This window comes from Teleopsis dalmanni, chromosome 2, assembly GCF_002237135.1.
Source record: "Teleopsis dalmanni isolate 2A chromosome 2, ASM223713v2, whole genome shotgun sequence".
NCBI lineage: Eukaryota > Metazoa > Arthropoda > Insecta > Diptera > Diopsidae > Teleopsis > Teleopsis dalmanni.
Window position 1 is genome coordinate 141,123,185 of NC_051847.1, and position 25,834 is coordinate 141,149,018.

The 25,834-nt window shown below is 28.4% G+C and overlaps 2 protein-coding genes across 2 annotated transcripts; one reads left to right on the forward strand and one right to left on the reverse strand.

Annotated features, from left to right (window-relative positions):
• Window positions 1-3,316: 3,316 nt before the first annotated feature.
• On the reverse strand, window positions 3,317-24,099 carry LOC119684578. Its single transcript, XM_038098648.1, has 19 exons — window positions 24,050-24,099; window positions 23,362-23,564; window positions 15,256-15,483; window positions 14,873-15,183; window positions 14,275-14,801; window positions 14,068-14,202; window positions 12,629-12,801; window positions 12,360-12,577; window positions 12,065-12,284; window positions 11,778-12,006; window positions 11,213-11,712; window positions 11,035-11,150; window positions 10,851-10,977; window positions 10,575-10,793; window positions 4,673-4,816; window positions 4,426-4,602; window positions 4,117-4,366; window positions 3,685-4,039; window positions 3,317-3,612 (listed from the first exon to the last, which is right to left on the reverse strand). The coding sequence occupies exons 1-19, from the start codon at window positions 24,078-24,080 to the stop codon at window positions 3,435-3,437; spliced, it is 4,341 nt and encodes a 1,446-aa protein (XP_037954576.1). The 5' UTR covers window positions 24,081-24,099; the 3' UTR covers window positions 3,317-3,434.
• Window positions 6,704-10,508, forward strand: LOC119684582 (arginine kinase Scy p 2.0101). Its single transcript, XM_038098652.1, has 4 exons — window positions 6,704-6,846; window positions 6,918-7,168; window positions 9,179-9,915; window positions 9,978-10,508. Exons 1-4 carry the CDS (start codon window positions 6,838-6,840, stop codon window positions 10,349-10,351), a joined length of 1,371 nt encoding a protein of 456 aa, XP_037954580.1. The 5' UTR covers window positions 6,704-6,837; the 3' UTR covers window positions 10,352-10,508.
• Window positions 24,100-25,834: the final 1,735 nt, after the last annotated feature.

Genomic DNA, 25,834 nt, shown 5'->3' on the forward strand with positions numbered 1-25,834 from the left:
ACTCTTTATATTATTGGCTGAAATTAAACCGTATTAGAATTGTAGACATAGAATTATATATATTGAATGAGTGTAAATTAATCATACTTTGTATAATTTATTTTAATATGTAATAGGGTCGCACTTATATAATTAATAAAAATACCTGAGGTTTAAATGGGTTAAAATAGGCTATGCATTATAATTTGGATTTTATATAATTTTGTTTGAAACCAGACTATAGTAGAATCATACATACAGAACTTTTAACACGACTTGGACTTCATATGGTGAGAATTGTATTCTCATCATACAGTATTATACAGTTTTGTTTTAGATCTTTTTTGTTTTTATATATTTCGAATTAGTATTAATTAATTATATATTGTATAATTTATTTTAATAGGTAATATAATCGCACTTATATAATTAGTAAAGTTACTTAAGCTTTAAATGGGTTAAAATAGGTTATAAATTATAAATTGAATTTTGAATTATATTGTTTTTTACCAAACTAAAGTAGAATCATACATTCAGAACTTTTAATAGGACTTTGACTTTATATGCTGAGAATTGTATTCTATACAGTTTGGTTCACTTTATATTATTTTATTATGTATGTATATATTGAATAAGTAAAAATTAATTGTACTTTGTATAATTTACTTTAATAGGTTGAGCTTCAAATGGGTTAATACAAGATTGTTTTTTTTTTATCAACCTATAGTAGAATCATATATGTATGTAGAAATTTCAACTCGACTTGAACTTTATATGGTGAGAATTATATTCTATACAGTTTTGTTTCAGTTCAAATGATAGTGGATTTGTATGTGTAGAACTATTAAAAATTGTTGGTATTGAGTGAGCAAAACCTGGTTATAAGCAAAGGTATTTGAATTTTGTAAATCTCCTAATATATTTGCATGATTATTTCTGTTTTATTTTAGTATAAATATATAAATTAAATTCGCCATCTGTGAGGTAAATATTAAAAAAATATATACATATACATACACAACTTTGTGTCAGTTGACTAATGAACACTGACTCTGAGCTTTGGATTTGTCAGGGCACGAGTTTAACCCTTGGTAAATGAAATCCGAAAAAATCATGAACGAATAATGTATTAGTGTCGACCTCAATGTTTATTTTTTAAACATTAACGAATAATTAAATATAATAAATGATTGGTATTTGGCAATATTCAAAATAGCTGATCAGCCAAAAATTCAATTAATTAAAATAATACAAAAATAATTTTTGTTGTTGTAGTTCAGTATAATAAAGTAACACACTACATATGTAATCATTTACATATTTTTTTATATTTTGTTTACTGAATACGATATAAGGTGTTAATAAGGTATGAATTCAAATAGGGTACGCACGAGTATGATTAGCAAGTACTAAAAATTATTATACTGCAAGCGCAAAAGTGAAGAATTTGGTGATATCGTGGTAAGGTCACATGTATTCACTACGTGTGTCAAAATGTTATAAAAAATAAATTTTCTTTAGCAATTTCTTCTCGTTACGGTCAACGTAGGCGGAGTTTTCGTTCCTTGAAAGGTATTCTCTGATGTAAACATTCTCAATCGCTTATGTCAAATTGCTAACTCACCACGAACTTCTCAATAGGTGAACTTATTGTCCCCAACGATTCGCTTAGAGCTCTGTTATGTAAAGCGTCTCGGGCACTACAAAATTGGCTCTTTTGGGTTATGCCGGAAATGCATTGTGGTGTAGACTTAGTATCAGTATCACCAATCTTGTATTTTAACTATTTCTTGGAACTTTTTGGTTTTGCCTAAATTTAAAAGGAAATGTAGATATGCTCACTTTCAATTTGCTATTATTTTTTTGATATAAAATAAGATGTGGGGAATCAATATAATTGTGTGGTGGAATCAAAATAGTTTTGTAGGTGAATTTTTATCGCAAGCACAAAGCATTTACTTCAAACTTCAACAATTTTAAATAAGTCATTTATATTTGTAAAGAATATATGTATATACTAGCTGACCCAGCGAACGTTGTTTCCCCTTGCAATTAATTTTCTTGGCGTTCCTTGCGTTGCTCTTGACTTTCATTAGTACGTGTGATTGTATCCTGGTTTCTTACATTTTCATTGTTTTCTGCCGATCTATTTAACCGACGGTTCTAGAGTAATTGTGAATTCCGACTCCGTCGACCAATATTTGCTCCTCGTCCACGAAGACGTGGCATTATTTTTTTTGTGTGTATTCAAGTGAATTCAACTATAATTTAGATTCACAATTTGGTCCACTGGATAACGGTTTTTTAATTATTATACAGTTTTTTGGTATCCATATACATTTATATTAGACATTTAATGCAACGGCAGTTTTACGATTCATTTTAAAGATTTTAAACTTTTTAAACAAATCAAAGTAAGCATGAATAAATTTTAAATTTCTAATATAAATGTGTATGGATACCAAAAAATAAAAAATTAATTAAAAAGACATTATCCAGTGGGCCAAATTGTGAATCTAAACCTTCCTTGAATCCACTTGAACACCCACAAAAAATTTCATCAAAATCGGTTCAGCCGTTTAGGAGGAGTTCACTGTCAACACACGTACAGAAGAATTATATATATAAGATATATTTTGTTATTATGTATATTTTAAATCTATAATTAAATTAATATTATATAAAAAAGAAGTACAATAAATTTATATTTTATATACATATATAAAAATGTTACGAATTTTGAGGTGAAATGCAGTATATAGTAGTAAATTTCGCGCATTGATTCCTTAAAGCTGATTAAGGAATTTTCGTCAATAAAGCATCTATACCATTGTGATTCGATGCCACTATAAACTGTTGGCAACTTTCTCTTTTAAGTTACATGAAAGCACAACAGGTTGAGAACTTTTGAGTCCTTTCTTTAGTTGAGTTGTTTGTAATATCCTGATATCCTGAAGCTAATCAGAAACATGTAATTGTACATGTAAAAGTAAGTGTAAAGTTTGAAAGGAGTATATGACATATTACATGATTCGAATGACCCACCGGATGGATGGGATGATGGGTAAGTTTAGTTGTTGATATAGATTAACGTAAGAAGCTACGAAAAGAGGAGTAGTGTTTGGACAAATTGGTGATGAGTTTTGAAATTGAAACTAGCTCAGTAATCGGCTGTCTCTCGAGCTTGCAGCTTATCGACGTCAAGTTTTTTCTGTGCACGTTATAAGATCTTAGTTAACATATAAATACATACCTGTTTTGTGAAAATAATATTCGGAACGATTAACTTCAAGTTATAAACTATAAATTTTTTTGCCTTTTTTGTATTTGATATCCATTAATAAAAATTTTTCAAGTAAAAGAAAACAACATAAATTTGGTAAACATTTCCTTGACTAATTTTAATTATTCTTTTTTCATATATATATTAATAAGATACAAGCTGCTGAAGTCCATTACATACAAAGTGTATAATTCTGCATAACATTTAGTGGTTTGCTGCATAATCCACACATCTTGTTCTTATAAACCCCAAAAATTTCGAAGTTTATTATATTCAGCATATCAAATTGTATGGTGGAGCGCATTTGCTTATTTTCGACAATTAGTATATTTTGTTCATTAACTTCGACACTAAGCAATAAATTTAATATGAAAATTATTAATAACACATATTGTATTATCTAAAGAAATATATTTTCTTACCGAAATTCATAAAAATCTGAGTTTGTGGGATATTCATAAGGCTGTTTTCGAATATCAATCGATGTATCTTCATCATTTAGTGTTATGTAGACTGGCTCATTTTCCAATATAGAACCATTGCTTGATTTGAATGTGAAATAATTGTTACCAATATGCACTCTTAAGCCATAGTTTGCGCTCAAGTCTGCGTCTTCTGATGGTATCAGAAATATAGCTATTTCTGGCATTGGTGAACAATCAGCCGCTAAGAGTATGTAACAATTTTCAGCAACAGTGATTTTATTATGATACTCCACCATGTTTATTAAGTAATCATCGAAAGAATTTACCATGCCATTTATAACTGAACAGGAACCTTCAGATCAGAATGGTCAATTATAAATAAAATTTAAATTAATATATAATTGTAGTGCCTTAAATTGTCATACTCACGCTTTAAACCTGAATCATAAAACAATTCATGTGACGTATCATATTTGGAATCGATTTTTTGTAGAAAAGGTATATGATATATACGCCAATTGACGCCATTCACTTCAACTGTCAACCAGAAGTAATCTGTTGGCGTATTGACAGATGTGTGTATTTCTTTGTTCATATTCAAGCTATCCACTTTTCTGTCTGATAAAGCTGATATAAAATGGTCTAATCGTGTGGAATAAGTATTAAACCACTCTGGCATCTAAAACATTAATCGAATTGTACACTAAAAATAATAATAGTAATACCAATTAAACATACATTTGTAAAGTCCAAGTCCATGTTATATTGTGTAATGGATGTGAAGTTTTCAAAATTGCTACGTTTACAATACTTTGATGTTGGTATTGGACTAAATTTAAGCACTTCCTTTGGACAAAAATTCGTGTCAGTTAACGGATTATCTGAAAGCAGGAATTTACGCGCCTCCTCTGAAGGCTTCAAAAATTGTTTATTTAATATAAAATTCTATAAACAAAAAATGTATTAATTTATAACTTTTGCTTACACCAGCTCGTGTTGAGAATGTCACTTTTGAAGCATTAACGGGGCACTCCCCTTCTGTTGAAACATTCCCGAAGAGAATCTCTCCATGTAATGTATGTGGTCGTTTGGCAAATATTATAGGCAAATAGTTAACACCAACACAAGCCTTTTATTTACGAAAATTAAAAAGAAAACATTTTGTTAAATATATGATTTTACAACATATTAATATTTAAACAATGCTTTTATGGTAAACGTTTCTAACACTAGTTTTAGAAAAAGGGTAAAGCAATTCACTTCGAGTCGATACTAAAGTACTACTATAGTTCTCTATTCATTTTTGTTTTAGGAAAGGTTTTAGAAAATTAATGTAAAACTCCACATAAAAGATACAATGTTAGGTACTTATATTTAACGAATATCGCAATGTGATAAGAGGATCAGTGATTGGATTTATTTAACTATTTAATACTATTATTATTAACTATTTAACTATTATTAACTATTTAACACTATTTAATACTAATACTAATAATACTATTAATACTATTTAATATAACTATTTAAAAAATTGAGCTTCCATCCAGAAAATCAAACGAAAATAAATATAAATTAAGCATTAAGAACTCTGCAACTTTAAAGTTATTACGAAATTTTACATATATCGATTGTACATTGTATATCCATGTAGAAATCATCGCTGCAACCAGTCTTTAATTGCACACGTTAACTTAATAGTGCGTTTTCACTGGCTTCGTTAGAGCAGTTAACTTACGAGAAACTAAGGCCCTGTAAACACAGGCAGCGTCCACCGAAATGAGAGTTGGTGAAATTGCGATTAATTGGGAGGACAGCATCATATACCGGGAATCACTTTTGATTAGCGGTTCACTTGGCACAAGCACATACAAGTCAAACGAAGAAGTTGCGCAATTCATTGCACTGCTTACAATCACTTTTCAAACACAATAACCTTAGTGTGAAGAACAGAAACCTGATCTACAGCCAGATAATCAAACCAGCACTACTCTATGGGTGTATCGCATGTAGTAAAGTTGCCATTTCTACTATCTAGAAGCTGCAATTTGCTCTAAGTCAGGCCCTCTGAAGACTCTTCAAAGTGTCCTGATATATCCGCACAAATGACATGCTAAGATATCTTAAAATAGACCTGGTCAAAAAATATATAAGGGACAGAACCCTGAAACTATTCGTGAAAACGAACAGGCTGCCCTAGTTAGCACTATCTGATCTCAGAATAATCTCTAGTCGCACGGGGCGGTACGCAGATCTCATATCAGTCATCGAATAATTACGAAGCTTTGAGTAATAATTAAATTAGTCAGTGGAAAGGGTGGGACTCTGCAGAAACCCCCCAGCTATCAAAGAGTAAAAGTGCTCAGATGCACTAACTCGAAAAAGATTCAACATGAACTTGAGATTCAAGTCATTTAAGCAATCTCAAGTAAGTTAACTGATTTAATGAAGCCAGTGGGAACATGTTATACAATTTGAAACATGTTATACAATTTACACACTTGCACATTTTTCTGAAGTTTTGCTACTTTTGCTATGAAAGTTTTTTTTAACAATTTTACTTGCTGTATTTATATTAGAATGAAATCATAAACCAGCTGTAGAATAATTGAATTAATTAATTATATTTTATTTTTAATTGTTTAACTTAATTAATTAATTATATAATTATTATTATTACATAATTATTTTTTTATTATTTTAACTAATGTTATGTGTAATAAACAAAAAGTAAAATAATAAAAAAACAAAGTTGCCATATTTTATATATTTTGGACGTTTATTATTTTTTTCATTTTCTCTGTTTATATCCTGGCAAGGCGCTTTTTAATTGTTTACGTTTGTGGGGGGTTTATAAAAATATTGCTGTGCCAACTAAAACCAAAAACACAACAGTGCTAAGAAAACTAGAAAACTAGAAAACTCTGTTTGATCAATATTTTTCAGTTAAATTATAAAATTAGTCTCAGCAATCCTAGAAGCAATGTTTGACATATAAAATACTATTACAAAATAATTTCAAAATATTTTTGAAATATAAACATATGTTCCGAAATAGAGTGAACAACAATAGTTCGTTTGGGATATTAAGAATATTGTTGTTGTAGACAAAAAAAATTAAAAAATTGGTAAAGTTACAAATAATTGAAAATGTCTTCGGTAATTATTAATGTTAATTTAAATTATGATTTGCGTAATTAAAATATTTTTTCTTTCAAATCTTGGCATAGATTGAATCAAAACGTGTACAGTATCGTAAATACTTGGAGAGGGCAGGCGTCATTGACGCGTTGAGCAAGGCACTAATTAAACTCTATGAAGAACAAAATAAGCCCGAGGATGCTATACGTTTTGTTCGAAAATATATGTGTGAAAGTTGCCCAGATGATGATATGTTCGATGCATTGAAATCTGATTTGGATGAATCAAAGTCTACCATTTTTAAGCTGGAACAGGAATTGGAACGTTTACGTAGTCAAATGTAAGTATTAGTAAGAGATTTGCATATTTGTATATCTATAATGCAATATTGCAAAAATATTGAATTATTATTGCAAATTAATATTTGCCAAAATTGAAATCTATTATGAGTAGCTATTAACTTATTATTGGAGGGAGAAATACCTGATTTTATTTGTATAAATGTTTTAATGTATAAATTAGATTAAATAATGACTTTGGTGTTCAACTGCTGATTATCTAAGACATAATTATTATGTCTAATGTCTAAGACATAATTAGATTGGCCAATATATTTTGTAAAAAAAAAATTTTAAATTACTTCAAAACTTACTAGGCACATTTATATTCATAACGACAACAGTAAGAAATTAAGTTTTAAATTTCAAACTTTCTTACTGAAACATGATTATTATGAATTGTTTATTGAAATTGCTAATTGGTGTCTTGTGGAGTATGTGGAGTATTTTTGGGATATTTATCAAATATGGGTTATTAAATATAAGATCCAATGCAAAAAATCATAACACACAATATCATAACGTAATGCTAAACGTTACTAATATGACTGACTACAATAAAAACCCAATTTTCTAAGTCGAATCTAGATATTTAATATAATACTTAACATAATTTTTAAATATTGGCTATATTGACAAATAAAAACCCCTTTTACCTATTAAAAAATTTGTAATTAATCCATAATTAAATCTAAGATTTACTCTTACCCAACTAAGGTCAGGGTGAGACCCTTAGCCCGAAATTAAACTTAGGAATGAAGGGATATCACTAATTTATGTTTAATTTCATCATTGTTTAATAATATATGCCATAGTTCTACGATTCATTTCGAAGATCGCACACAGTGCTAATGATGCAAAGCTAGCTGAACTAAGTTCGCATGGAGATAGGATTTTTTATATAGGAATAAACATAGTGACTGGTAAATTAATGCTTTGCTTTGAGACAATTGAACAAATGAATAATTTTAGCTTCAGTTTTCGGCAAAAGATAAATTAATTTGTGACACCTTGAGAGTTTTACCTCCCCCCCTTAGCTACATGTACGGTCAGTATTACTCATCACAAATTAATTTATCTTTTTTTGATGTGTGTCAAAAACTATAGTTGTACTTTGTGGTTGTGCTATCGAGGTGGCAAGGTTCATTATTTTTAAAACAGGCTAAGCTCAATCTACCTATACCTCATTACTTTTCCTTTCTTTTTAACTTGCTTCCCTCTACAAAATCCTACTCCCATTATACTGGATTCACATGAGAGTTTTGTTTGTAATTTTAGCTGTCAAAAATTACAACAACAATTGACAGCTTAAATTACAAACAAAATTCTCGTGTGAATCCAGCATTATGTACTTGTCCTATTCCCCTGAAAGACTAGATGAGCTGTTCAATTTTTTGACTCTCAGAAGCATCTGGAAGCATCCACAACTGGTTACAATAATAAAAATATCGATAACAAACACATCTTACATTTTTTTGACTAGCAAATCGATTTGTATTCAAGCAGAAAAGTTAAATGTTGGGCGGATTCGAATAGCAAAGAAAAGAAAAAGACAATAATTTATTGAAATTTGGTTGACCATACATACAATGCTGTTACGAGGATTGCCAATATATAATAATATCCAACACTAAATTGGAATTATTAATAAAATTACATGGGTTTGAATAAAAAAAGCACTATCTTAAACCATAAAGACAAGGAATGAACTGTCTTCTTTTAAATGAAGATATAGGAAAAGTGCTTAGTCTTAAATTAAAATTTTTTTCATTAACGCAGTCCAAAATGATTTTTGAAATAATAGACTTTGCAATAGTCTATTATTGCAAAAATATAATAATGAAACCATTTTCATGGGAAATAGTATAGTAAACACTTATTTGTCGCATAGAGAATTATAAGCGCACCAATATTTTATAGAATATTATAGGTATATCTAGATATTTAAATGTGTACGTATATTCTTTTATTTTTTTCTATTCTTTTATTTAAAAAAAAATTATTTTCTGTAGCAAAAAATCTCCTGAAGAACTTACTGAAGAACTCGAGGAGCACTTCAAGAAGCTTGTAGAAGATGAAGATTACACAGAATCATTGTTGCGCAAATACCTAACTCGTGAAGTACTTGATGAATATATGATTGTTACAACAACAGCTCCAACTGAAGCTAACCTAATTGATTGTTGTCAAAGTGGTTTCGAATATCATGATTCTCTTGTTGGTGTATATGCAGCTGATGCGGAGTGTTACGATAAGTATCCAAAACTTTTTGATTCTGTTGTAAAGGACTATCATGGAATGATGGAGAATGATGCTGCAGCTCTACAAGCAGATGTTGAATGGGGCAATAGGGAGGAAGTTGAAAATTTGGACCCAGAACGTAAATACATTTTATCTTCTCGCATACGTACTGCACGTAACATTGCTGGTTATCCATTTTTCCCTAAATTGCGCGAGAAGCAATATATTGATATTGAGCAGAAAGTAAAGCAAGCTGTAGAAGTTCTTGATGGTGAATTGGCTGGTGCTTATTTTTCAATGAGTGATTTAGACGCAGACATGCAAGCTGAAATGGTGGAACGTCATATTTTATTCAAGCGTGGTGATAAATTTTTACAATCTGCTGGTGCTTATCGCTTTTGGCCTACTGGTCGAGGTATTTTCCATAATCCAGCTGAAACTTTTTTGGTTTGGGTGAATGAGGAAGATCACTTACGTATTATATCCATGGCTAAATGTGGTGATATTGGTAAGAACGTGTAAAATATGCGCAATCTCATATTATTAATATTAATTGCTTCGTTTTCGCAGGCGACGTTTATAATCGTTTAGTCATTGGTATTCAGGCACTCGAAAGATCACTTGAATTTGTACGTCATCCACGTTATGGTTACCTTAGCGCTTGTCCAACAAATGTGGGTACAACTTTACGTGCATCTGTACATATTCGCTTGCCATATCTATCACAAACTGAATCACGTCTTAATGCTTTGGCTGAGGAGTATTCTTTGCAGATACGTGGTACGGGTGGTGAACATACAGCTATTGAAGATGGTGTAATGGACATTTCAAACGTTAAACGCTTAGGTTCCACCGAATTTGAATTAGTTAAGAGCTTGCAAGATGGTATAGTACAATTGATAAACGCTGAACAGGAATTAGAAGCTACTGGTGGAGAGGAATAATGTGTTACCTTTCATCAAAATCAAAATTAAAAAGTATCAAAATAATAACATTCAAAACATAAAAATAACATCAAAGGAGTGGGAGTATTTATGCAGAGGTGCTATGTATAATTTCATATTGTTTGTAATGTTTGCAATAACATATTTAATAATTTTGTAAGGTTACTAAATTAATTAATTGGTTTTTAACAAATAAAAATGCAAAATTGTTGTCAAATAATACCTTCCAGTCATGTTCATCCATTTTTGAAGTTCGTTCTATTTTTCCGTCTATTTCGAACCAATTCGTTTTTGTCGACGAATGTACATCCATTGTAATATTCCACTTATGTAAAATCTCATTTGTTTGAAGGTCATTCGAATGCATAAGGGTGAAGCTTAAATGTTTCGCACTTTTATCAGATGTATTTAATATATCATTAAAACATATTGAGCCTTCAATCTGTAAGGAATATGTCAAAATCAAATACAACGGAAATCAATGAAAGATAATAAATACCTTTGTTAACTTTTCATTATATACCAACATTGTAAAATTGCGATCATGCCCCAAATGTATAGAGCTCAGCTGTGCAACTCCAAAGACGTACATAATGAAATTTATAATCATATTCCGCGAAAATCCACTGAAGAAAAATAAAATGTGAATTTAATAAAAATATAGCGGTGTAAAATTATTGTACTTCTCCATAAATTCAGATTTTAACAGCATTCCACGATATTTGTTCAGTTCATTAAGATTGGTATTGACAGTCACCGATATGCCCAAGTCAGCAGTGTCATATTTAAACGGTTGATACTATAAATAATATAGAATTTCTTGAAAATATTCAAAACCTTTCTATTTGAAAATTAACTAACCACATCATATTGTCTTTCTGGGTACATAATTTCCTCAAAAGGCTGACTGGCACTTTTAGTAATAAACCCTCGTGTGGATGTAACAGAGCGTGATTTAAATGATAGTCCACTTGTTAGGTTTTCAGGACGTTTAAAGGAATATTTTACACATTTATTAGTGAAATCGATATTAAAATCGTTGTTAAAGGGTACATATATAAGGAAGCCCTGTTCGCGATTAATTTCATGATTTAAATTAAGAAATGGATTATAGCTACGACTGCGACATGATGAGTAGGAAGAGTACCTCGCATCGATTTCGAGTGCCGACTTCGTAACATTATTTGTGCGATGTTGTGTTATATTACCACGTAATGATGTTAGCACAGTGGTTTGCAGTAAGACGTCTGCTGTAGTCCCTAACACTGTGGGTACCACATATTTTGTCATAAAAGGCCAACGTACTGTTTGCATATTGATATGGCTGTCTGCACGTATAAGTGAACTAATACGATTCAAAGCTGTGAATATAAAACTATTGTTGAACTCATGTTATTATGGAGTATAATAATTGTATTTTGCTTACGATCAATGTATGTCATCTTTTGAAAAGTATTTTGATTTACATAATAAGATAATACAGTTTTACCCTCCATTTGTATAATAAATTCCAGATGTAGGGTTTTGTTACGGATTATTGGCGCACTCATTAAATTAAGCAAATGTTTAATATTTTCAAATTTAAACGAATCAGTAATATTTTTAAAAAATTTATCAAAAAATGCATCTGGTAATCCACGAGCTTTGATATATAACTAACATAAAAACATTAGATTAATGAAAATTAATTATTAATTGAAGACAATGACTTACACCTAATTGACCTGTAAATTTTCCTAAAGCTTCCGTATCAAATTTTAAATAGGCCACAATCGGTAAATCTGATTTCGGATCACCAACTAAAAATGCCTGTAACATGGCACCTATACCATATTTCGAGTCACGGTAATCAAAAATATAATTACCGGTTACCCAATAACGTGGTTCGGGTTTTTGTGGTAAATGTCGCTGCATGTAAGACAACAAACGACGCCTTCAAATTAAGAGATGTATATTATTATTGATTTGATTGATTTAATTGATTGATTTAATTGTTAAAGTAGCTTACAGATTTTGATAACATGGATACGTGGTTTCTGATATGCTAGTTACAGTTGTACGATAGTAGTTGATTAAGTGTAAATCTGTTTCACTTTGTATAATACGATGTATGCTTATAAGACGAGCAGCTGTCGGATTTGAAACCAAAAGCAAGGTAACTGCTGTGACACGTAGTTCCAAGCTAGCATTTTTTGATTCAAAAATTGGCCAATAAATTTCGTATATCTAAAAACAGATGTTTTAAAAAATATAATATTAATTTTAAATAGATTTTACTGATTTAGATCTTTCTTGTGCTAAAGAAAGTGTTGTCCAAGCTGCCTGAAATTTAATATCCTCATTTTCATTTTCGTCTTTTACAATTGGATCCAAGTAATTCGCTACGTTGCCTAATTGAAGGTTATTCAATCCTTGCAGATATAACAATTTTTGTTCATAATCACGGGCATCTAAAGTTTGTACATATAAATGTAAATAAATATATATATATTACTTATATAACATATAATACAATAAATAAAGGACTCGGACTTTAATTATAAGTGAAAAAAGTGCTTACAAGTTTAATAAATACTGATATTGTATTTTGTAATCTTTTATAAAGTGCTCTATAATATATATAGAGGTATTATATATAGGTTTGTCAGTACACAAAAATGTCCAGGATCCAAGAAATGAAGATAGCTGCAATAATGCAATGGTTTGAAATCTCACCACAAACTTAGAAAGAGTAGCGATAATAAGAAATTTTGACCCCATATACCAATCATCAAAAAAATGCTTTTTAGTTGCTTGTGTATATTAGGATAAATGGAAGAGATTTTGAAATTTTATATGAAAATGAGGTGCAATATGATTTTAGAACTGTTAATTGTGATTAATTTAGATGATAGCAACTAGTTTCTTTACTTTTTTCGCAAATCTCCTTTTTTGGCGAATTTTGGTTTTAGAACATATTATAATTAAGGTGAAATATCAGGTGGAAAATGAGAAAGTGAATATAACGTTCGGTTACTATTATTAATATTAAAACTGCATTAAAATATACACGTAATATTGGGATTAGACAAGCTAAAAAATTCATGCCAAGTCGATCAAAAACCAGAACTAAGAAGTTACTAATGCTGAACAGAAAAGGCTTCCGACTTGTTGCAGGATTTCTTACTGGACATTGCGGAGTCAAAAAGCATCTATCGAATCTAGGTATTAGAAGAGACGATAGCTGCAGACTTTGCCAGAAAGAAGAGGAAACACCAGAACTTAGCCTTCGGTACTTATTAACTGCCTATTCACTTTTATCGGAATTAGATAACAGTGGAAATAAAGTGGGTTTTTCACAATAATCCTCAAAGAATGTAATGACGTGGTGACATAGTTCCCGACCCTTTCAAAATCTATCTAATCTAATTGTACAGCAAAATTTAATAGAAAAAATAAAAGAAGTTCCAAGAAATGACACATTACATTGGAATGGGCAGTTAAAACGAAATTCGGACTCTGATTAAAATTGTTACACAAAACATATTGTTGCACGCACATATTCATATCTTCCACATCGATTTGACCGATTTGATTGGGTGACCATTACCACATGGTGTCCCGTTTCATTTTAAAATATTATTTTGACTACCTTGCAATTTTGACCATCCCTACTCATTTATATAACTAACACTCATTTATATAACTTTTTGAATATATTTACTATTTATACTTACTTAAATAAAAATTAAAATACTTTTGCACGTAGTCCTCAAATACATCCTTATTTATGCGTCCTGCAACATATACACTATAAACTAAAGTAGCAAAACTTAAAATTGCTGCTTGACGAACATCTGGTTTATCTGGACCTAAAAAATATGTGATATAATACATAGATATTATTATGGTAGGTACACCGGAATAATATTAAGAATACCAACCTAATGTTAAAAATACTTCACATGTTTTAATTAAATCATATGAAAGCTCGATTATATGAAATGGCATTGATATGAGGAGCTGTACGGCAATAGTAGATTTCACTTCATTATTTACAACTAAGTCTTTTGTAAGATATACTGATGCTTTTGTTCCAATTCTTGGAATAATTTCGTGAAAAATATTGCGTATAGTTTCCTGCCTATAAGAAGTGCCTATATCCACATCTGTGTATAGTTTTTTTAATGAATCATAATCCATTTCTGTTAATACTTTAATGATTTCCGATACAGTAGAATCATATGGTTCACTAAATTTGAAATCCGCATCTTCCAAACCTTCGACTAGTTTATTTAACATAGTCGAAGCAGCTGCAAATAAAGTTTCCTGTTGTTGCGGACTACGTCCACCAGTAGGATCATTTAAATCCAAAGGAAGTAGCTCTAAACCAGATCTCTCAGCAGTCATAGAAGTTTCTATATCAATAGGATTATCAATAGTTGTTTCATTAAGGAAATTAAGTAGCAACCTATTTAAAAGTAAATGTATTTAATTAATTTCCTACAATATACTCAAATGTGCAATACTTTTTTAACTTACTCAGAATTAATAAATTGTGCTTCTCCGGTAGACTCAAAAGTGTGTACTAGTATAGTTCCTTTTACATGTGCCATACTTAAGAAGTATTCAGTCTCTTCATGTGGCAGAAGACCATAAATGGCTTCGTTACCAACTATGACATTTTTTTGAAAGTCAAATTCACAATTGTTCGCTGGCACATTGCTACGGTTAATATGTATGGCTTCCGAGAATGGTTGGCATGTTTCCAGGACAGGTGTCTTGCGTATCGAAATATAATTAGTCTTATTCGATACGAAATATTCGGTGGAACATTTTCCATGTATTCCAATCTGTAGTTTATTAGTAATTTATATATACTTTTAAATAAAGAATTTTATTAAAAATTTATGTTATAAGCTTACCTCTTTGACAACAAAGGCACCTGACGAATTTATTTGAAATTGTAATATAGATGCTATAGCGCGTTTGAAATTTGTGGACCATATAGGATCACTTTCTTTAAAAATCAAATGTGATATAGTTCCATCGGTATTAAGTAAAATTTTAAAAGGTTTGTAAGGCGGGTACATTTCCTTATTTTGTAGGAATTTTTCACCTGAATTATTAAGGGTAACATCATCTATAACCAACTAATAATTAAAAATATATTATATAGACTTTATGTTTAAATTTTTACAAAAATTTAATTAGTATTTTTAGGAAGGACTATTAACAATTTCTTTATAAGTGAATAATTTTTATATATTTATTTTTATATTTATATTTATATTATATTTGGAGTGCTGTAGAATTCATGAGTGCTGAGTAGAATTCATGTTCGATACATTGACAAATAAAGCCATTGAAAATATGTGGAACTAGTTTGAAATGGACATATTGAAAAGGTGAAAAACATTTTAATATTACATAGATTAATAATAATGGTAAAAAATATCACAATCACTAAACTTTCTGATCGTAATACCAACCGTAGAATGTTTACTTAAATTTATGACCAAATACGATAGGAAAGAATAGTTCCTTAATAATTATTTAAAATAATTTGAAATAAGCTAAAGAATAAAATAGAATTAGGTTATGTTTTCGGGACCAAACAAGAAAGTGATTTAGTAGATTTAAAGTCCACATTGTTTTGCTTAAACCATTCTAATACAAACTTCAATGTAAATGTTGAAAGAATTACGTTTCTGGTTTCAACAACGCGACATATATGTGAAGATCTTTCACATGCAAGCATCCACAATCTTAACAAACCTTTTTATACATGAATATCTAATATTATATATTGAATTCATCCGATTTTTCGTGAGTGCTAACTAAATGGATAGAATCCGGTTTTAGGTGAATCACTCAACTTTTTATTCTTAAACAAGTTGATATAAAAATAAATTTTTTATATCTTTAAGATAAGGATTTGGAAGAGAATACACAAATTATTGATATAATATTATATGAGAGCATAATAACTCAATAATTAGCTGCAATTTAAATACCTCTAATCCACAAAAAATTAAAATAAAAAGTCTATATAAACTCAGTGCTTGTGAATCCAGCATGTGAAATTAAATAATATATCGATACTGTGAAAGATATTGTGTATGAAAATAAGAACTTTCAGATAGAATATAAGAATAGTAGATTGACCAATGTATATGAATTAAATACCTAGAAATTTCACAGATTAAAATTTGGAGCATATAAAAACAGCTGTATTATTTAATAAAGAAATCGTTTCAAACGATGGCACACCTTTGCGGTTAGATGGTTTTGTAAATCAGTAAAATTATCTCATTTGGATTAAAAACGACACAATCTAGTTTGGTCTGGTTTATTGTTTAAATACGTACTTGGATCTGTATTTTTTTTAGATGGAAACGATGTTGCAGTTACTGTTAATAAAAAACGCTAGACGATGTATGGTTTCAACAAGATATTGCATCATGAAATACATCTCGTAATCCAATCAATTTAAGGATAAAAAAGCTTAAATTATATATAAAGTTCTTATTTGATTTGACACATATGTCATGCATACACGCATATATATTCCTATATTTATTTAATTTGCTTCTATGACTAATAGCTTAATGTTAGAAGTTATCAACCACCCTGCTATATGTTGTTAGTGATTGAAAACAGCATCATTATGAATTTTAGACCTGGATAACTGTATGTTTAAACTTATTATATGATATAATATAGTATATTATATAATTATATAAAATAAGTTAGGTTAGGTTATACCGGCGATCCTGAGGATCTACTTAGGCCGATTGGCTCATTGTTTCTTCGATTTGTGTTGCACGTCATAGTATAAATTCTTGTTTCTTATGTTTTACCTTTAATTTTGTTATTGCCGTATAAAAGTCAATGATTTAAAAACCACCTTGATGAGTATATAATATATACCAATATTTTTGTTAGCTTTATTATTTTAACGAAGTACATACACCTTGATGAGTATATAATATATACTCATACTTTAGTTAGCTTTATTGTTTTGACGAAGTACATACAGATTAAATAAAAAAAGAGTAGATTGTGTTAGAAAAATTAATAGTTTACCATAATACTTATTCCATTACGAATTAATAGGTTTCAAAAACTGGATACATTCTTTGGCTTATTATTTAAATTTTTACATTATTGAACCCAGATTCTATATTGTTTTTCATTAAAGAATTCAAAAAGATTATAATTGATTTTATATATTCTAGCATTATATATATAGTATATTATATAGCAGAAATTTTGGATCCATTATAAATTTTTAAATTATGTGCAGTTTGTGAATCATATGTCAACAATATATAGTCAGTCATTAAAGTTTGTTTTTTCAATTGTGAATTTTACTGATAAGGTCGATTTAAAGATATACATTAACTAATATATTAGATTTATTCTACACCTTTTGAACAATATGTAGTCAGTCATTTAAGTATATTTTTTTTGGAATTCCCTTTAATTATGAATTCTATTGCTAAGGTCGATTTAAAGATATACATTTATTATATTTGATTTTTTACAAATTTTTTAAGTGTATTAACATCTGCGAAAGATTTGGAAAAACGTAAAGTCATGCCGCTAGATTTTATTGATAAAAATATTTGTCTTTTTTATTTCGTGGTTCACTTATATTAAAATAAAAAACTCTTTGATATTCATAAGTACATCAATCAAGAAATTTTATTATTTAATTATATGAAAATGTGTTAGTGAAAGGTTAAACTATCTGACACTTGAGCAAAAAAATATATATAAACAATTAATTTATAAGATGCTTACATTTGCACACATGCCTATCATGTGCTTTATTATTAAATGACTTTAAAGCACAGATAACATATGCGAATTTAAAATGTATTACATTTATAATAAAATAATGATTGCTAAACATTTTTTATCAATAAAATATACTTGTTCTCACTACTGCAAATGTTTTACTTAATATGCACATCCTCACTGTGGGAATATCTATCAAGGTTCGGTAATTAATTTCCTGCAAATACTTTAAGGGTCTTTAAGATGTTTTACATACTAACCACGAGTGTTACGTATATAAATATATATACATACACTAGGAGTATGTTATTTATTTAAAATAAAATGATCATCCAAATAACAATAGATCACTATTCTTTATACAGACTATAGACTGATCGGATGATGTTTCAAAAATTTTAAAAATCAATATTGATTGGAAATCATATGTAAATGCAAAGATAGATTTTACGCAGCAAGTTATACATGTATATATGATATCGCAATATTAAGAAGATTGAATCTACCTATACCTGCCTTCAACTCCAGCTATACCTGCCTTCAACTATAGCTATACCTGAAGCGCAGTCCTAAACTAAGTATTAATCAAATCTTATCATATAAATTATTTCTTAATTCAGCTAAGTGAAGTTTAGCTGAATTAACGATGCTACGATGTGGAATTATAGAAGTATATGAAATTATACAATATGTACGAGTAAACGTACTGGGTTTTTTGCATATTAAGAAATGACTAATAATTTTAGGCAAATCAAAACAATGCTGATAGATTTGATATAGTATTGGGATATTTTATTTAAACTTTCACAGTAAGCAATTAAAATAAAAACAAGGAAATACAACTAAATCACATAGAGCAGGTGCAAATTCCACCGTCGGCGCAACAATAGATTCAGTTTGCTATTCTTTATATATTTAGGCATAACCTCAAAACTGTGAAAATATTTAATGAGTACCAAATAATTTATGGAGATAAAGCACCAACGCTTGTGTCTTTAAGTAGTTCCGGAGATTTCAGACAGCCATTTTTCTGTGAAGTGTTGTTCTTACTTTAGTATTGTTCTGGTTATTTCAAAAATTAATGAACATTCAGAATTGATCTAGGAAGAGATTGCTGAAAAAATGGGTTCAAATGCCTTGATTGTATTGTGAATTTTAAATAATCATATTAGACACACTTAAAACTAAGCACAAGAATAGGTGAATGTGCGATTGGCTTAATATTATGTTGTTTAAAAAATTAAAAATGGAGACTCCATCACCTTGAATAAAACTCAAATATATTATAAACCTTAGTTCGATAAGTACGACTTAGATACAAAGCAACAGTCTGTAGAGCTAATTCACGCGTTAAAGTGAAGTAACAAAGGCCAGCAACAAAAATAATGAGTCGATTTTACCAAATAATAAGTTGTAGCTATTATTCTTTGAAAAACTGGACAGAAGGTCACATCTGAATGATATACTGAAACCTGCTTACCACAAATTCGTTGGAAAATCAAAAAGAAAAACCGTGTCGATATTTTCTGTATCACCATAACGCGTCAGCAAATACTGCTGAAAAAATGATTGCACTTTTAGGGAATGAAGAAAATCGTACAGTAGCATATTTCTTGGTTTTACCGCTGTGTAATTTTGATTATTTCTAAAAATATAACCAAATTTATGGGGAAAGAAAATATAATTATTGCAGTAAGTTCCGATTTTTTAGAATCTATATTTATAATTCTAAGAAACTACTTCGATTAAACATATTCTTAAAACTGCGAGTACCGACGAATCATATGTTAACTCACTTGGATATGATTCAACTTAGTGATATGTGCGAATTTCGAATAGGTCTTAGGAAAAATAAAAAAACAATACACTGTTAATGTTAAGAAATTAAATATAAAGATAGCAGTAGGTAGGTAAGTAGAGGGATTGGTCCACGATAAAACACACATATATTTGAATAATAGTATTTAATAGTAATTAATAAAACTGAATAACCGCTTACGATAATACAGGAGAAGTTCAGCCTCTAAAACTCGTCGCTACATAGAATTTTAGTTAAGTTCTTAAGAGAGTTCAACAAGAACAAAAGCGATATTCCATGTTTTCTTAATTCTGTTGCAGATAATAATAGTTAACTTAGTAGAATGTAGACTGTCTTGAGTCCACATCTGACAAAATGCACATCTATTGTTCTAAGAAAGGAAAGCATATTGCAAATATATATAGAAAATAATTATGCAATATTTTTTTTAAGTAAAAAACCTAGAGAAATACAGCGTAAGCCATAGTTGTCCATAGTCCTAAAAAACATATGACCAAATGTAGCATAGTATGGTAAATTTATAATGGGTTAAGAATACTTGTATACTTACATTAAACGTTAATTTAAAATTGTAAATATAAAAAAGAAAGCATATAAAACAAACTAACTGAAACAATTATTTTTAATTAAGAATGTAATTTTAAAAATATAAAAGAGGTAAACGAATTTAAATTAAACACTTGGAGCAATAATAATAATATTTGAAGCGATATAGATAACAATAACATAGCTTAGTTTATTAGTTTAATAAAATTGTTTACCATTAATAAATAAAAATATAAAAGGCCTTAACTTTTCCGTGGAAAAATTTAAGAACATCGATATCTACACTAATAATACCGTATCTATCTATATAGTTAAAAACCTTTACCGATCACTAATCTTTTTAAGCCAGTAAAAGTATAAGACGGGTTATTTACATTTGCATAAACGGCAAATGTAAATAACCAGTGAAAATATAATAGATAATTTTATTAATAAGTACAGTTTTGAAATCAAAGTGGAGAAAGTAGTGAACCCATTAAAAACTCGAATTGATCATCTTGAAAATTATAACAAAAATAATTCAATTTTATATGTGTGCTGCGTAAACAAATAAAGATTAATGATATTTTTATGGAGATAATACTCCTCTATACCTATAGTTCCTGAATCCATAATAATTGCAGAAGATTGTGTGACAGTTGCAATTGTTTTGACATGAATAAGAACTTGAGATTAGAATAAACATTCTCGGTAATATATCCATAGAAAGGTTATGACCTACAAAAATGATTATATATGCGTATAGATTTATAAAATAATTCCTGACTATATTAAGAGTACCAATTAAGACTATAGACACAAATACAATACTAGTGAATATAGTAAATTTGATATTTTTGATTTGATATTTTTTTGAGTTATCAAAATATTTGTAGGAGAGAAGTTTTACAAAAGCACAAAAAAGTTGTTCTTAAGAAAATCCTATACTTCATAACAACTTAATACTCGTACTTTATTCATTTACTCTAAAGTATATTTAATATTCATAAAACATTTTTATTGCTACTTGGCATCTTAAATAAGGTATTATAAAGTAATAGAAGAAGTTATCGTTACTTCCCGTGTGAACATATCGATTAGGTGTTAAACAATTTTCTCAATTGTGTTTGATTTCTGAAAAAGAAACACCAGTCAATAATGTACGAATTCGTGTAAAACGCAGAAAAAAAAACATAAGATACAGATCACTGACAAAAGTCTTCACGAGAATCCCTGTGGGAGATCTTTGATTTCGCTCAGGGTTTAACTTGGAACAAATTGTCTTATAATGGTAAAGTTTTCTTCTAATAAACAATAGTATGTGGTCATAATAAATTTTATACAGTTGTTCATGTTATGCAACTTCTTTAAAAAGGCATAGGTTAATCTCTTTAGATAGAATGGGGAGACTCTGGTTAGATAGTATGAGGAAGAATAAACAAATCATATTTCAGCAGGAGTGTATTTTTTCACAAAAAAATCTAACGACACAAGATTAGAAAACCGAAAATGTTTATAAATTCATCATACACTTTGATAGCAGATTAAGTACATTATTTCTACTAATATTAATTCAGTAATTTATTCATTTAATGACATATTTACATATTTAAGCCGTATAAGAAGGTAAGAATAGGTTATATTTTTTATATTAACCGAGATAAAGTGTTTTAAAGAAATGTCTTCCTGAAAAACTTTAAAGGTTAATATTGCAAATGGATCGCTTTCCCCTTCCGCAGGATTTTTTCTTGGACTAAAGTATATTATTTCCCCCTTTTTTGATATTTTATTAGAGAAAACTTTGTATTATATATGTATATTGTATAGTGGATTAGTTTATATGGTAAGTAAGAATAACAGTATTATCTTACTTACTTTTCAAAAGTTAATTTATATTTAATTTATTATTTTATTTATAATAGTTTATTGTTGTAATAACCAAATATTTTTAATAATCATTTTTTTTTACGGGCTAATTGGTCAATTTTTATTTTATTATATTTATTTTTTATTATTATTATATTTTATTTTAACCGACATTTTGACTATAATCTATAGTCATCATCAGAGTACTATAAAATTTATTACATTTTATTAAAATTTTATAGAACCCTGATGGTGATTATATGATTTTTTAAGAAGTTTTTTATTTAATTATTTTAATTATAAAATTATTTTGTGATTATGAACAACTTCATTTTGTAATAATTTACTATATAAATTACTATATAATTTGTGAGACCACATAAATTTATATTTATGAATATATACCAATTCGAAACTGAACCAGGGGGGTGGGTTCAGTAACATTTCTTCAAAAATATATAACTAAAATCTATTTTTTCTTTACTCAGTAAAATCTTGGGTATGTTATTGACATTATATATTATTTCGATATTAATAATTTATATACGAAAGCAGATTTTTAATTAAATATATAATGATAAGGGATTTATTTTATTCCCACTATATTAAGTAATAATAATACCAAATACTACTACTAAGTAATATTTTCAATCAAAAAAAAAAAAACCATAATAACATCCTTCAATATTTTTCTTTCAGATATTTAGTTGACATACATATGTATAGATCTATGTATAGATGTATATGTATAGATTTTTTATTAATCTTATTAAGATTATAAAATATTGAGATTTCTTTGTAAAAGGCATTTTTGTGCAAGAACAACAAATCTTCATAATTTGGTAGATATAATAAAATTATATCTCAATAACTTTAAGTTATTATACAAGTTATAAAATAAAATTAAATCGATTTCACTTATGCCGAAAAAAATATTTACGAGTTAACTACTTTATATGATCGTAATCTATTGTACATAGTCCTTTATTGAAACGCACATACGAATTACACTTACCGCTGCAGCTAATGTCTCTGCATTGGGTCGTTGTAGAGTTAATTTCCCGCGTACAATCCAACCGGATGTTGGCGGTGACGGATGCTCATCCTCTTGTGGTGCCTTAGCACCAACTGCCACTGTGCCAACATATTCGTATAGCATTTGTTTATTAACGGCAATGATGTTAAATGCACTGCCGGCATCGAATATAAGAAAAAGATCTGTGCGAAGAGTTGAAGAAAAAATTTTTTGTATATTTGCATTATATGTGAATATAAATTTTGATTAGACTTATCAATTATTAGCTTTAATTTGATTTTAATTATCACTAAAACAAATAAAAATGTATAATAAATGACATTAGACTTTTCTTCATTTGCTTGCTTTTTGTTGTTGTATTTATTATTATTCTCCTGGTTCACTTTATCACTAAATTCATTGAATTAATTTTAATTTAAATGTTGCAAATATATTTAATTTTTTTTAAATTTATTTCATAGATTTGCAGATCAAAATTTTTATTATATAATTTAATTTAATTATTTAATTTTTAATTATTTAATTTTTAATATTTAACTTAATTTTTATTTAAGCGTTCCTTTGTTATTTTTTAATAAGATAAAATTTGTTCCATAGATTTGTAATTTATGTGATATCATATATATATAAATATAAATAAGATATATCAATTATAAAATTTACATACAAACTAATACTGAACACTTAAGCCGCTTCATATTTATTAATATATTTCGATATATATATATATTTCTTTTAATGAGTATATATATATATATATATATATATATATTACTTAGATGCCGTGTACGCGTTTCGCTGTTATTTTTTAATTTTTACTAATTCACAAAATAAATGTTGTTTTTTTTTATTCAAAATTCGCAAACTTTTATTGGAAACATAGAAAAATTTGCGCACAATAATTTATTTGTAGAGGAACTAAATACAATTTAAAAATTTGTTTTAATTAATTTTTTTTTGTTTTGTATTTCACTGATAACGAATTCGTATTTTTGTCTATACAACACAAAAAAAATATGGGTCGACTGCCTCTTCATAGATTAGATATTTTTCGTTTTTTTAGGTTTTAAAGACACCAAACCGTAAAATACCGAATTTTTAAAACCACAGCGAATTGAAATTATTTGTGTTATCTTTAATACAAGATAATAAAAATTTTGATAGTTTTAAACTTATTTTCGAATTCCATCCGCATCCGTTAGCGACGCTCGCAGTCCAAACCCGAACTGAGCGAACACTCAGCATCTTAATTCTATGTGAGCTTCCTTCTTGATTTGCAGATAAGAAAAAATATATATTTTAAGAGCTGCTCAAATGAACGCCAGAGTCATCTTATATGTTAAATTGAATAAAATCTTCACTATATGTACTCTTTGAACAATTGATAATTATTGAAAGAGAAATATTTATAGCTAATAAAACACTAAAATCCTTAACAGTTTGTAAATAATAAAATTTAATAATAGTTAATAACAATAAAAATTTTAAAAAATAAAAAAACAATAAATATATATCAAATATCTTGTAATAAAAATATTATATCCCTGAAAAATAAAATAATAAACTACAAACAGGACTAATTCTAATAAAGTATTTCATTTTATTTGCATAACTAAATATATATAGTCTATTGCATAGTTCTTACAAGTCTCGTTTATTATTAAAATATAACAAGACTTCCCCACATTTAAATGTGAAGGAGAAATCAGAGACACTATTTGGTATACAAAGTCTTGATTAAATTAATATATTATATGTGTTATTATATTAATTGTATGTTTTTTTTTGTGGTGAGGATTTCACCTCCACTTCCTGCTTTATTCACTGTCAAATCGACCATCGTCGGAATGGAGTGCCCGACACTAATATGTAGTATACGGACTAAAACACCCTTTCTACAGTGAGACTTATTCCCCAAGACTTATTTTATGTGTTAAATGCAATATAAGTTTAAAATAAAATTTACTAAAAATTTCATCATGCATTCTTTCCTATTTACAAAAGTAATGATATGTTAATAACATATGAGATCACTATTTAAATTTATTATATATAACGTCTTTAAGTATATTTAAGGCATTTGTTCGATTATTTTTTCCGAACGATTGATTTGTAACTTTTTAGGGTAAAAGCTGTACATCCACAAGGTTTTTGTTTTATAAAAGTTTAAAAATATATTAATAATAAATTAGAATTAAACTGAAAATAAATACGCTCTCAGTATTATAGGTATATAAAATTATTCATTTAGTATCTTGCAATTTTTTTTTTACATTCTATGAGTGTCAATTTAAACTTGAATTTGAGAATCAATTTAATATGAATATTTTATTTTTTATTTCTTTAATCATACTTAAAAGAAATTCCCAGGCAATATTTTTATTAACATTAAAGTTTCAAACAGACATACAACAATTAAGTTAAATGGTGCTTGTAAGAAGGGCTGAAGTTC